This window comes from Myxine glutinosa, chromosome 1 (assembly GCF_964187855.1).
Source record: "Myxine glutinosa chromosome 1, kmMyxGlut1.1, whole genome shotgun sequence".
Classification (NCBI taxonomy): Eukaryota; Metazoa; Chordata; class Myxini; order Myxiniformes; family Myxinidae; genus Myxine; species Myxine glutinosa.
Window position 1 is genome coordinate 235,022,893 of NC_136261.1, and position 15,512 is coordinate 235,038,404.

General features: G+C 41.6%; 1 protein-coding gene and 1 non-coding gene across 6 annotated transcripts in view; one reads left to right on the top strand and one right to left on the bottom strand.

The window, feature by feature from the left end:
* The window catches only part of TIMELESS (timeless circadian regulator), a 120,752-nt gene extending 106,263 nt beyond the window's left edge, over positions 1 to 14,489 (bottom strand). The window contains exons 1-5 of one of the 5 annotated variants that reach the window (XM_078785145.1): positions 14,219 to 14,489; positions 12,664 to 12,764; positions 8,640 to 8,793; positions 1,370 to 1,484; positions 1,149 to 1,211 (exon numbers count right to left, since the gene is read on the bottom strand). In XM_078785145.1, the coding sequence (XP_078641271.1) occupies positions 1,149 to 1,211; positions 1,370 to 1,484; positions 8,640 to 8,793; positions 12,664 to 12,764; positions 14,219 to 14,409 (624 nt within the window). In that variant the 5' untranslated portion in view covers positions 14,410 to 14,489. The other 4 variants (XM_078785146.1, XM_068128690.2, XM_068128716.2 and 1 more) reach the window with 4 other exon arrangements.
* On the top strand, positions 13,695 to 13,776 carry TRNAS-CGA (transfer RNA serine (anticodon CGA)). Its single transcript has one exon. It is a non-coding gene; the product is annotated as a tRNA-Ser (tRNA).
* Positions 14,490 to 15,512: the final 1,023 nt, after the last annotated feature.

Here is a 15,512-nt window from a genome sequence, read left to right on the forward strand (position 1 = left end):
TCTTTTTATATTTTAAATAATATGGTTACCATCTGTGTTATTATTAGGGTGATTACCGATACCCTAATGAAGCTCTCATGTGTAAGACATAAATGTCATGAATGACATAAATCATAAACATAAATGATATTATGTTTATGTTTAAATATTAAACATAAATAAACACAAACATAATGATATAGACATAAATGTCATGTGCTGTCATGAATGCATCTCCATATAAACAATGGTATATCGACCCCTTTTAGCAAATTTTCAATTCGTGCTCTCTTCTCCAGGAAGGCATCCTGAGCACTAAGTGAGGAATTACTGTACTAGCTCACATTTGGAAACCATGCATGCATAACAAGCATTCATTCAAAACAAGTGGATGGACAGTAACCGATTGGAATAAAGTTCAGATGTTGATATCTCCATTTTGCTTCAACCACATGCTTGGCAATTTCATTAATTGGAAATAGAGACCCCCATGCTTGAGATTTCTCCCCCCCCCCCACAGTTTGCCAAACATTAATTTACATTGAGTCATATCCTCGTACTTGGTGCAATATTCAAACAAGCCCTGGCATGACTTCAATCGATTTCGAAACCATCAAACAAAAATTAAATTTGATACATTCGGTTCACATGGAATTTCCAAAGTTTTATTCATGAGCAAATGCTGTGCAAAAGTCAAAAGCAACTAGAAAGAGTAATCAGAGATTGCAGACACTCGCCAGGATGTGTTTTCAGTGGTTTTTAAGGCTTTTGTGTTAAAACAAATATGGCGGCCGAACCACGTGACCGATGACGTCATCATTTTTTTTTTCTCCACCAATTTATCCTTAGATGATGCTCAAGAAATTTCATCTTGATCCGATCACGTTTTGCACTTGTCGGATTATAACGTCATAATGGAGGCATCTATGACATAATCATTCACATATTTTATTCCCCATGGAGAGTTCTTTACAATGAGCCATGTCTCAATTTTTTTCCAGTAGAAGACAAGTTCCAGTAGAAAAGAGAACGAGTGATCTATATTGAAGTAGATCTGTGTGCAGACAGCTCACACATTCACACGATCAAAACAGCCTCTCCCATCCCATCAGGAATGGGTGAGATTAACAAAACGTTGGGATTCTTTTAAACAAGTCAGAATTACATACCAGTTGAAGCAACTCGTAAAGCTTCTCTGCCAGAACGGAAATTACTTTATTATCAGCAAATGCCTGCAAATAAAGACAAAACCACGAGAACCATCAAGCAAATGAAACATTTTGGTAAAATCCAATAGGAAAATTAAGATACAACTTAACTTGCACGTACTTCACGAAGAAATGTTTACTCACACACTATCCCTCTTTGCTGATGTCCACATTAAACATACCTCCTTGTAATCCTGGAGGTGGGAGGTCATTGTGATATAATGTTGCCGGCCAGTCACGTCCGTGGGCACTTTACCAAACCAAACCACAGCTGGTTGAGTTAGGTTCACAAGCAGTCTACACCCAAAAGAGAAAAACTTCACTAAGTCAGTAGTTGAGGAGAAATAAGAAAAGAAAAATACGAAAAAAAAACAATTACTTAATCACCATTCTATGTTCATTGTGCAAACGTTCATGGACAAAGCAAAACATGCACAATAAGTTCCTTAAATCAAACACGCAGATAGTCTTCTAATGTAAAAAACAGAGCAGTGTCTGTATGAATGTTTGTCTGGTAACTACTCCGAGACCATTGGGCTCATCGATACCAAATTTTCAAGGTCTACGCTCAGGGGTCCCTAATTAGGTTTTCTGCAAAATATTTTTAACAAAACTTAAAAACCTTTTTGGGGGGATTTCTCATCGGTCTTGTTATTTGGATCATTTCAAAATTGTGGCAGACCAGTGGGCCGAGAAGGACACTGCCTCGAAGGCAGGAGTACCCACGAGTATGCAATAAAGGTAATTATATTACGTAGCAATCTTGCCATCATATTCACTAATGTACCCAAAATTCCCTTTCCCAGACCCATCTTCAGTACTCATTTCATCACCCCCTTTAATCCCAGCCATCTCCTCAACCTCACCTGAACACCAGCACCACCACCACCACGCTTGTATTATTAGCTCACCTGGAACGAAGTTCCGGGGAGATTATGCGATGGCGCGGTCAGTCAGTCAGTCCGTCCGTCCGTCCGTCCGTCTTCTTCACTTGCAACGTCTTCTCCGAAACCGCTGATGGGATTGCGACCAAATTCTATTTGTTGTGTTGTGACTAAAGTTTGTTCACGGCATTAAAAAAAATCGAGGTCTAAGGGGGTTTACCAGGGTCAAAGTGGATCCAGGTTTGACCCCCCAAAATAGGAATTTTCTTTTTTCACAGAAACTACACACAATTTCGATGAAACTTGACCACAACCTTCACCACCAGTGATGTACAAAAGTTTGTTCACGGCATTAAAAAAAAATCATCCGCTTTGGTGGTCTACGGGCGAGGGGAGTTGCCCCCCAAAATAGGTATTTTCTTCTTTGTTTGTTTAAAGTCTTATGATCATGTTTGTATGATTCCACATACTGCACTGTCTTCTAACAACCATTTAAATTGGTTTAAAATACCTTTCGTCATTGTATTATACTGTTTATTATACCAGGTGAGCACCAGGGGTATTGTTTTTTTGTGACCCTATGTTTTTTCACATTTATGATCGTAGGTTATTGTGGTCTGTATTTGGAATAAATGTATATACTGTGGGCACTTAAAGAGGAGATTTGGAATGACAGAGTGAGACTAAGACTTGCCATGATTGAAAGATGTTTGTTTATGTCGACGAGAAAAATAGTTGGGTCCAAAACCCCCGTTATTTACAAAGTCATTCACCAAGATCATTACCTGTTAAATAAATAGCACATTCTAGATACTTAACATCACTTTCGGAATTTTGGCTTTTTACCTCATGCACTTCTGTAGTTATGATCGAGCCAGTTTTACATGCAGTCCTGACACATGTGGAATGTGACAGTATTATTTCCTATGCAGTATATCTCACCAGTCAAATGATTAATTTCTACATGATTATCTGTGGTATTTCAAGCCTGGCAGCAATTATTGTATTTATAAAACAACTAACAATGCACAGCAAAACTGCCTGACCTTAACATTCGTACCACAGTGAATGTCTAAGCTTTATACCACTTGTATATGGACAGCTTTGGTTGGATAACAAATCAGTGAAAATTATCATCAGCTGGCTGGACAGTGGACTGTGCTCCTGTTCATCTTCTAATCATAAAGTGTGGGCATTCAATTAGTATTTGACTTTTCTTTTTTTAAACATGGTCGAAGGCTCGTAATGGAGCCAGCACGCGCACGCGCACGCACACGCACTCACACCACTTCCCGGCATACTCTGGGTAGCAGTAACATCATAACAATGGCGCCGCTTTTCTCACTTCACTCAGCGGGGCATTTCCTCCTCCCCTTGGATGCCAACCATTGGAGATTGTCCATGCTCTATCCTTTCAAATGCTGAATGTCAAGCAAGGAAGCAGCACATACTATTTTTTAAAGGCCTTTGTTATGACTCAAACATGTCCAATCTGGATGGGTGTTTTTTAGGTGGCACCATCTCCTTAGTAGATGGCCGTTGGCTACATTCGTGAGCTCATCTGCCCTTTCTCAAGTGTTGTCTTTTGGCCTGACGATGTCACAGTCATCCTCCACACCAGCAAACGGTGTCTGTTTTTACACCCTTTTTCCTCAGGGTTTCTCTAAAAAAAAAAAAAAAATCTTTTTCATTAATTTATTGAGCAAAATGATCCAACATTCAATCTATTTGTTGGAAAAAGTATGTGAACCTTTACATTCCCTAACTGGTAGCATCCCCTTGAGCAGCAATAACTTCAACCAAACATTTCCTGGAACTCTTGATCAGTCCTGTACATCAGCTTGGAGGAATCTTGCCCCATTCCAACTTACAGAACTGTTTCAACTCAGATATTTGTGGTTTTCTTGCATGAACTGCTCACTACTGGTTCTGCCACAACATTCCGATTGGGTTAAGGTCTGGACCTTGACTTGGCCACTCCAAAAATGCAAAATTTCTTCTGCTTCAACCATTCTGTTGTAGATTTACTTGGGTGTTTAGGATCATTGTCTTGCTGCATGACCCACTTTCTGTTAAGCTTCAGCTCACGGACAGATGCCCTGACATTCTCCTGTATAATTTGCTGGTAAAATCCAGAATTCATGGTTCCATCCCATCGATGATGGCAAGCTGTCTGGGTCCTGGGGCAGCAAAGCAGCCCAAACCATGATACTCCCACCACCATGCTTCATGGTTGGGATGAGGTTCTTATGTTGGAATGCAGTGTTTGGTTTTCGCCAAACATAATGTTTCTCATTTAAGCCGAAAAGTTCCACTTTCGACTCATCTGTCCACAGAACATTTTTCCAATAACCTTCTGGATCATCCAGGTGGTCTTTGGTAAACTTGAGATGGGCAGCAATGTTCTTCTTGGAGAGCAGCGATTTCCTCCTTACTATCCTCCCATGTACACCATTATTGTTCAGTGTTTTCCTGATGGTGGACTGATAAATACTAGCATTAGCCAATACACGAGAGGCGTGCAGATCCTTATATGTTACCCTGGGGTTCTTTGTGACTTCTTGGATTATTGTACGCCTTGCTCTTGGAGTGATTTTCATTGGAAGACCGCTCCATGAAAAGAGTAACAATGGTGTTGAATTTTTTTCCCATTTGTACACTATCTACCTGACTGTGGATTGATGGAGCCCAACATCTTCAGAAATGGTTTTGTAACCCTTTCCAGACCGATGAGCATCAACAACTCTTTTTCTGAGTTCCTCTGAAATCTCTTTTGATCGGAGCATGACACGCTTCGACAAACCTGTGTGGTGAAGACCAGACTTTGATGGTGACAAACAAAGTTTATGTTTTTCATATAGGACAGGGCTACCCAAACTCACTCCTGATTATCATCCCATTGATTGAAGAACCTGACTGTAATTACCCCCCTTAATTGAGCTGATTAACGTTGAGGTTCACATACTTTTCCCAACAAAGAAATTGAATGTTAGATAATTTTGATCAATAAATAATTGAAAAAGTAGACTTTTTGTGTGCTATTTGTTTAATAAGGTTCGCTTTATCTTTTATTAGGACTTAGATGAAGATCTGATCCCATTTTCAGTCAAATTTATGCAGAAATACAGGAAATTCTAAAGGATTTACAAACGTTTACTCACCACTGTATGTACAGTCACGTGAAAGAGTAAGTACACCCCATGTAAGGTTTTGACTTTTTCAACATATTTCAACATACAGCTATTTGATCTTCATTTCAACAATATTGATAGATAAAGGTGATATGATATAACAAATATCATGAAACATTTACATTTTGTAGTCCATTGTATAATTTAAATAAACATATATGCAAATTTCGTATGTGGAAAAAGTAAGTACACCCTTGGCTCTAATAGGTGGTATTGCCCCCTTTGGCAGAAACAACCTCAAGTAGGCATTTCTTATAACTGTCTACCAGTCTCTGACATCGACTGGGAGAATTTTTTTCCCACTCCTCCATGCAGAATTCTTTCAGCTGTGCGATGTTTGAGGGGTTTCTTGCATGCACAGCTCGTTTCAAATCCCCCCACAACATCTCGATGGGATTTAGATCTGGGCTTTGACTTGGCCATTCCACAACCCTCCATTTCTTTCTTTTCAGCCATTCCTTGGTGGATATACTGGTATGTTTAGGGTCATTGTCATGTTGCAAGGTCCACCTTCGGTTGAGCTTCAACATTCCGACAGATGGCCTCACATTATCCTCAAGCACCCTCTGGTACAATGAAGAATTAATAGTGGATTCTATGATTGTGAGCTGCCCAGACCCTGATGCAGCAAAGCTGCCCCAAACCATAATATTTCCACCACCATGCTTTACAGTTGGTATCAGGTTCTTGTGGTCAAATGCTGTCTTTGGTTTTCGCCAAAATTGTCTTCTGGTACTGTGGCCAAATAGCTCTACCTTTGACTCATCTGTCCAGAGCACATTGTTCCAGAAGTGCTGGTCTTTGCCGAGGTGTTCATTGGCAAACATTAGTCTTGCCCTGATGTTCTTTCTGGACAGCAAAGGTTTCCTCCTGGCACACCTCCCATGTAGATCAAATTTGTGCAGCCTCTTTCTAATGGTAGACTCGTGCACGTTGACATCAACAGTGGCAAGAGCTACCTGTAGGTCCTGTGATGACATTCTGGGGTTCTTAGAGACTTCTTTCAGCATCTTGCAGTCTGCTCTCGGGCTGAACTTGCTGGGGCGGCCTGGCCTGAACAAGTTGGCAGTTGTTTGGAATCTTCTCCACTTGTAGATGATCTTCCGGACAGTCGAATGATTGATTTCAAATTGTTTGGAGATCTTTTTAAACCCTTTCCCAGACTCGTAGGCATCTATAACCTTCTTTCTGAAGGCCTCAGAGAGCTCTTTTGATCTAGGCATGGTGACGCCACACACTTCAACAACAAAGAGCAAACCAAACTAAATGTCTGAGGTTTAAATAAGACAGGTTCCTCCAAGATCCTCTCTAACGATGTTCTAATCATTTGCACCTGAGCTGGTGCACCTGATTCTAATTTTAGGTATTTGAAGTAGTGATAAATGTAGGGGTGTACTTACTTTTTCCACATGCGAAATTTGCATTTATGTATATTTAAATTATACAATTGACTACAAAATGTAAATGTTTCATGATATTTGTTATACTACATCACCTTTATCTATCAATATTGTTGAAATGAAGATCAAATAGCTGTATGTTGAAATATGTTGAAAAAGTCAAAACTTTACATGGGGTGTAGTTACTTTTTCACGTGACTGTATAAAAACCACCTTTAGATGGTTTTTTATACAGTCACGTGAAAAAAAAAGTAACTACACCCCATGTAAAGTTTTGACTTCACGTGACTGTATGCTCCGTTAAATTTAATTTGATAAAAAGACCATTTAATTGAATGGCATTTTGGCTGTTTCCAAACACTTCCTGCTGTGCCAAATGGAATCCTGGCTGTATTTCTTCAAGGAGTCATTCACTTGTCTGGCAATGCCTTTGGCTAAGGTCCATGTGATTTGGGTATTTTGGAGGCCACGCAAGGGTTTACAGACATCTTACCATAATGTGTGGGTAGCAGGGTTCAAAATACATGGGGTCAGTGGGCAAATTCACCCTCAAACGCTCCAAAATAGGCAACAATAGAAATCAAAGACGGGGGCAAAAAGTTCACCATATTGAGAGGAAAGTCTCCCACAGAAATATCAGCATGCATTACAGCAAGTTGAAGAGCATCCAACAAACAAGTTTACTGTGCATGCGATATATTTTCCGTTACCTGCTCCATGAACGATTGCAAGTGATTTGCTTGCGGACGCGGTCATATTGTTTATTTACTATACAGGGTGCAAACAATAAATAGCCGTGCAAGCGCACATGCGCTTTGCAGCTTCACCGGCATAAATGGCCGTCCTGCTACAATCTCTCGTAGCGCGGCCCTGGAGAGCTGCGGGCTGATTGTGAGCTATGATGTGGTATCTCGCATATTAAATTACAGTAGGGCGCATGCTGGAATCGGTATCATGATGCAGTGCTTTCTGATTCAACCAAAACCTGCGCAATCCTCCTGCACTACAGAAATTTAAAAAGTGCCTTCGAGCTCATCTTCTGAAACAAAGACAGGAACTGTACATCTCTACCACGAAGAAGAACAGGGGACACTTTCCAATTACAGCACCATAAATGTGGGGAAGATGGACTGCATTGGGATGCAACGAAGCAGTGATGAGAAGTTGCAAAAATAACTAGAGGTTCCAGGGAACCTGAACTCAACTGGTCTACATCAATATGGTTAGAATATGCATAATAGAACCACAAACTATATAGTTTATATGTGCTAAAAATATATGACAAAAATTGATTTTCAATATGGCCGCCCTGCCACGCCCATTTTTGGGCGTGCAACGCCCAAATGCAATCCCAAACTAGTTTATGTCTTAAAGATGCTGCATAACAAGTTTCATCAAATTTCATCAATATTTGTGACTTTTAGAGCGTAGACGTCGAATTGTTTACAGACGACAGACAGACAGACAGACGGATGACGGACGACGGACACTGGGTGTCGACAAAAACTCAGCTGGACATAGTCCAGTTGAGTTAAAAATCAACAAAAAGGAGAAAACCCAAAATAATAAATTCAACACAAACACAGAAGGTAATGTTAGTACGTGGCTGCATCTCCCAACAAAGAATTCGTGAAGATGAAAAGGCGGCTCCGATAACAACAACAATAACCCCTCAAAATGAAGAAGTAGCCATCGAAAAAATTAAGGAAATCAGTTTTTTTCTTTTCTTAGAGTCCTCAAAAAAATATATATTAATTTGAACCCCGGTAGTCTAGCACCACGTTGTAACTTTTTTTAAATTCCGGATGCATCTCTTAAGTTTGCCGTGAGAGCGAAACTTTATAAAATGTATTTATATTTCTTCAAAGCCTGTGCCATGTTGCTTTGAGTATATAGCACCGGAATGTGCAAACTATTGCAGGATCATTCCACATACAAATCCTAGGTCCTATTAATGGGGGACGGGTGAATACACACCTTACGACAGCCTCAAACAGAGGTCTATCTGTGTGATAGTGCACCACAAGAGGAAGCAGATCTTTCTGTAGGATCTGTGCAACCCCCAGCTGCCTGCGTATTCCCATCCTGTCATCCTCACCACGCAGGAAGCGGATGAGATCTTTCACAGTTTCTGTGACAAAACAAGTCGTGTCAAGAAATCCAGCACAATTTACTCGGATGAAAGATGCAAAATTTCCCCCACACGTACCACTGTTGTCAAAAAGTAAAAACGGCTCTAAACTTGTAAGATTTATCAGGCCTGATCAGTTATAGTGTGAAAATTATCAACACACATTGTTCATCACTTCAATCTCCAAAAGGAATTAAACAAAATGGTAAATTTAAACCGTCATTGCATTTTACAAATATGAAAAACCACTTTCACCAAATGCACTTTCATCCTTCGTTTCAAAACTACAAAATGATGTAGCACATGATCACAAGCGGTAAATGATCATTTTACATATATCCAAAGTGTGGGCAAATTACATGGTCCTTGTAATCAATAAGTTAAAACATACCCACGTATTAATAGGATAATTAAAATACCCAATAATAACAAAAAAAAAGTTCCTGGTTTCCTTTCAAGACTTCACATTTGTTCCTCTTTTTCCCCACCTGTGGAATCACCTTCCACATCCTCCCCAATCTCATTCTTCCCTCCAGGTATTCAAGACAGCTGTTCACCAACATTTCAGATCGTCCCCAATCCAAAACCATGATCGTTTCTACCCTCGTTAACCCCAGCATCCCCTTCCCCCAAAATTATTACATCTGCCACAGAAGGTGGACGGATGTTATGTTTGTTTCTCCATCCAACTTGTACATTCCTGCATTCTCCCCTCACCCTCACCACCCGTCCCTTGTTGTCCGTCTCCATATATGTTGTCCCTTTATCCTGCTGTTGCATTTCCCCCTTATCTTTGTGCTGTTCCTTTTGTTATGTTGCATCCTGATCCATTCGGTGTTCTATCTCTTCCACGAGACTTGAATCTGTATACGAAAAAGGCTAAATGGGTTAGACAAGAGGGGTTTATCAGCGAATTCCCAGGAACTCTCATTGGCTGTCACAACGTACAATGATATGTACATTATTTTCCAACATCTGTTCTTTCAACAGCCAATGAACATGACATTTATCGTTTCGTTTCAAAATCCATGATTGGCCGCAGTTCCACGTGGTTGAAAAAAAAAAAAAAATCAATGGGAGACATGTCGGGGAGAGGCAGTGAAAGAATTATTTTTCGACATTATTCCATCCGAGTGTTCAAGTCCCACATGACACAGTATCACTTCCAGTATTATATCTCTCTATATCTCTGTATCTCTCTAACTTCAAAGCTCATACAACAACAACAACAACAGCAACAACAACAACATGCATTTTAAGGCCATTTTCCCTGCTAGAGCGGGGGTTAGCCTTGCGGTCCCCATGACAATGTTCTCCATTTTGCCCTATTTTCTGCATCTCTCCTTGTTAACCCCCTTGCCCGCATTTCTTCTTCCACCATCTTTGGCCAAGTCTTTCTCGGTCTTCCCCGTCCTCTACTTCTTTCTACATCCATTTCCATCACTCTGCTCAACCAGTCACTTTCATCCTTCCTCAACAAATGACCAAACCATCTCAACGTGTTCCTCTTCACAGCATCCATCACAGGCTCTATTCCCGTCATCTTTCGCAATTCATCATTTGTCTTCCTCTCTCTCAACGATACTCCGCACATCCATCGAACCATTCGCATTTCCACCCTTTCCAGCCTTCGTTGTTGCTCTACGTTCATTACCCATGTCTCGCTCCCATAAATCACAACACTTCTCACACATGCAGCATACACCTTTCCCTTCAGCTTCAACGACACTCCCCTCCTCATCAGCACGCCACTCAGTTCCCGAAACTTCTTCCATGCACAGATGTAATCAATTGCGGACTCTGAAAAGTAAGTTTGGATCTCACAAGTGCATCCATGACGAAGTTATGGTGCGTGAAATTGGTCATCAGCATGGATAATTAGATTAGTATCGTGAAATTCACGTTCTGCTCACGCATCGTGTGGCAACCCTAGTATCGCTTAATTCTGTGTACGCAAAGTTTCCTTAGACGTCTCAAAGCCAAGCAAGTTTCATAGCTGGCAGCTCACCCAGGAAGACTCTACGAGGGTGTGAAGTCGGTACTGGACACCAATAAATAGGTAAATTTAGTGAAATTCACGTTCCGCTCACGCATCTTGTAGCAACCCTGGACCTGTTAAATTTCACATAGGGAGAGTTCCTTTACAGTTTACATGTCTAGAAACTTTCCAAATCTCATTCCTGGCAAATTCCCCAAATTCCCACAGGCGATGTTATGAAGGCGAGAACCTCATACTTAGCTATAAAATGAGCATTTTTGCCCCCAAACGACCAACCTTCCCTGTTTGTCACAAAAAATACTGGCAGAATTTTGAAGTCAGACTTTTAGCACAATGTCGGGCACATTGTCAGCAATCAAAAACCGCCAAAGAATAATAGTCCCATGGATATTGGAATGGACCTAATTTTCTAGCCACTTCTGGGGCTTCAGCTGAAAGCCTAATATAACATGCACCCACTGTCAGTGCGTTGCCTCCTTACCTTCTATCATCTCGATCTTCAATGAGCTGAGATAGTTTACAGTTAAAAATAAAATACATAAATAACGACAGAGTTCATAGAACACCTTACCTCACGCAATGTTTACGAATACAATTCAACTGAAATAAAATAATGATTGTAAAGGTCGAATAAAATTTTAGCACCGTTGATGTTGTATTACAAGGTGGTGTATAAATAGGACTGCATGTCGAAATACTGCAAAACTGGCGGCTTTTGGTAGCGATAAGAAGGGGATTTGTGTTCTTCAGTGTTCAGGTGTATAATTAAATTTAAATAACATAAAGGATGGTAAAGGTAATAAATAATTGAATGAATGAATGAATGATCGTTTTAAGGCCATTTTCCCTGCCAGAGCGGGGGTCAGCCTTGCGGGCCCCATGACAATCATGGTTCCCTGTTTGAGGCAATGTTTTTATGGCCGGATGCCCTTCCTGGCGCTGCAGACTCAACTGGTTACCTTAGTCGCCTCTTATGATGCGCAGGGATACGGTGTACCGATTCTAAGCTGGGGTACACACCGTGATCATTCATCCCAGCAAGCTGGTACTCAATTTGCCGACCTCGGAAGGATGACAGGCTGAGTCAACCCCCCTGGCGTTAATTCAGCGATCGATCGGGATTCGAACCGAGGATCCTAGGATCCCAAGCCGGCACCCTAACCACTAAGCCAACACCAGGCTGCTGGTCTCATTCAACGAAATGTAATAAATAATTAATAGAAATAATTAACTCTGGAAGTTTAGCGCTGTTGATGCAGTATCTATTACACCACCTTATCACCTCTGCCACCAAAGGTGGATCTGTTTTGGTTATGTTTTCATCCCTGTCTGTCTGTCCGCTTGTCTGTGAACAAAATATCTCAAAAAGTTGTGGACGGATTCGGACGAAATTTGGCAGAGATGTAGCGTGTGTGACAAGGACGAAATTATTAGATTTTGGTGAAGATCCGGATTCGGATCTGGCAAGTATAATTCTTTAAGTGATTATTCACCATTGGGAGATAGGGCCAAAAACTATACATAGCAGGATATCTCAAAACGTTATGGATGGATCTGGACGAAACTTCGTGGACTAGTTTTGTGTGTGACAAGGACGATTCGATTCGATTTTCGTGAAGATATGAATGTGGATTTGGATATGAGAATTATTTAATTTTTAAAGTGATTCTTCACCATTGGGAGATAGGGCCAAAAACGAAACACAGCAGGATATCTCAAAAAGTTATGGACGGATTTGGACGAAACTTGTTGGACAGGTTGTGTGTGTGTGTCAAACTACAGATTCATTTTCCATGAAACCAATTGGCCCCCACTATCCGCTTCGCGTACGCGGGGTAAAACGGTTGCGGGGTTCTGACGCTTCATCTCACCCAAGCAGTCAGGTTCCTTGTGATAGGTGTCGCCTTCCAAGAAACCCAAGGAGCTGCAAGTGGCGAGCAGGTCACAGTCCATTGCTGTCCAGACTTTCCTGCTGAACGCAGGCCAGGTGAGCTTGAAATAATTACCGACATCAATCCCGCGATAAATTCAACTGAAGTTGCTGAAGAAATCAAAGTGAACTAAAAGTAAAAGGCAGGACAACACAAAAATGACTGATAATATTGTCAGTAATCATCACAAACGTAACTTACCGTTCATTGACAATTTCATTGAACGTTACAAGCTTCCGATTAAACCAAACAAGCCTATTTCGCGGCAAAATGACGTCACGTACCTGGTGCAACTGTTGCCTCGAATATAGTTCTGCAAGGTGACGAAAAGTTCATTTACTCGTTCATATAAACAAATCGTTTATTAAATGGGGGTATTGTAAGAGACCACAACCAAAATGCGTTACGCTTCAGGACCAGAGATTGATGGCTGAAACAACTGTGACGTTTGGCTTATACACCGCACCTGAAGTGAAAGACCAGGGATGGCTGAAGAAGATTAATTATGAAGTAAAAGTGACGATAAAAGCTGCAGTACATTGATGTGACGAAATATATCAGAGGTTAGATGGATATAAATGACAAAACAAAACGTTCGAAAAAATATAATTGATCGCGATCAGCCATTTTCAGCAAAGCGTTTAATGTGTCACAAGAATCTAACTTATCGAGAAGGATAATTCAGCTAACAGCTCGATTGCTCCTTCAATAATATTACCTTGTCATGCAAGAAAATGGTGAAATAAAAAAAAAAATAACAGCTTAGTAATCTACGTATTTAGGCGGTGTATGATACTATTAATATTTTTATTCTGAATGAAAAAATATATGGGAAACAACATTAACCTCCAGTGATGTTCACTGTTGATTCATTCACTTATGTCGTTCTAGCTAAATCATAACGACCGTTACTTACGAACTATATAATGATGACCTATTTAGACGTTATAAAGAAATCCTCTTTTGTACATGTCATGGTGGCCGAGTGGTTAAGGCGTTGGACTCGAAATCCAATGGGGTTTCCCCGCACAGGTTCGAATCCTGTCCATGACGTCACTTTTTTTGTTGGATTGGAAGTGTATAAACTAAATTATTTTCTCACTTCTTAATATCCTCCTTATAAACATTTCAAAACATAATTAAAATAAATAATCACACTGAAGATAATTCGAGAAGTATTTGTTATTGACTTGTAGGCGCTCATTATGCACTGGACGGCATGAGATGGAAAATGGGAACTTGGTGGTTGTACTTGGGCTGTGCCTGGGAAGGTTTTAGGTTCGTACTCCAGACGGTTCAGGGTTGGGGGAGAGCACCAATTCCTCCCACTGTAAATACTGTACGACTGCACGAACGGCACAGCGCCGCTCCCGGTGGGAGGGGTATTTGATGCTGTATGTGAATGTCACGCGTCAATTCTGGGGGCATTACCCCGTCCGCCGTGAGGTAGGTAGTTCGGGGGTTTGCAGGATGGCCGACAGGTACGCACACTCACCTACCAAGCTGTTCACCTTGGGTTCGAATCTCGGCCCAACTGTCATCCCGCTGCTTCACAGGCTGCGAGATTGATCCATCATTGTTCCCTCGGATCGACGATAACTGGGCGTCCCGTTTGTCGGTATTCGTTGGTAGATGGCTGACTGGCACCCCGCTCTGCTCACCAAACTCTCCTCCCTTGGTATCCATGGAAATCTCCACGCATGGCTGGCGGACTTCCTCTCTGGTCGTAGTCAACGTGTGGCCCTGAATGGGTTTCTCTCATCTCTTCCTGTTCAGGCTGGAGTTCCCCAAGGCAGTGTTCTGGGCCCCGTGCTTTTTCTGGTCTTCATCAATAATCTCTCTGACTCTCTCGAAAATCCTCTCTATCTCTTTGCTGACGACTCCACTCTCTGCCGCTCCATTCTTCATCCCTCAGATCGGCAGTCTGCAGCCTCCTCACTCTCTGCAGACCTGGACAAAATCACAGACTGGTCAAACAAGTGGAACATGTCTTTCAATCCTGATAAATCTCACACTCTCACGATGTCTCTCCGAAAATACCGACTGGACAACCCTCCCATCCACTTTCTGAATAATCCTCTCCAAGAAGTTCTGTCACTCAAGCTTTTGGGTCTCACTATCTGCCATGATCTTTCCTGGGAAAACCACATTTCAAATCTGGCTTCCAAAGCCAGTCGCCGACTGGGCATCCTCCGTCGTGCGAAGTCCTTCCTTGGCACACCTCAGCTCCTCACCACATACAAGGCTTTCATCCGCAGCTCTATGGAATACTGCTCTCCCCTCTGGGCTGGTGCTCCTGCCTCACACCAAGCTCGTCTTCACGCTGTTGAAACCAAAGCGTTCAGAATCATTGGAATCTCCCGCGATGAAGCTAACTCCAAGGGCCTTTCACTCACTCACCGCAGGCAGGTTGGTGGTCTTTCCATCTTCTACCGACTCCTCTCTGGCCTTTCCCCCCCACAGCTCTCTCTGGGCTCTGTCCCCCAAATATTCCTACAGGTCGCACACGATCTGCCTGCAACCCTCTTATGGTTAAAAAAAAAAATCAAGACTTTCTGCTCACCTTTACTCCTTCATTCCTCTTTTCTCCCACCTCTGGAACAAACTCCCTCACTCTCTTCAATCCCACTCCACCTTCCAGGTCTTTAAAACAGCTGTTCACCACCATCTCTTATCTTCCCCCATCCAAAACCTTGATCTTTTTTACCCCCGCTAATTTCACCCAAAATCCTACACTTTTTTTTTTTTTTGAAATACCAACTTCTGTCCTGGAAGTCCTTGGTCCCCTT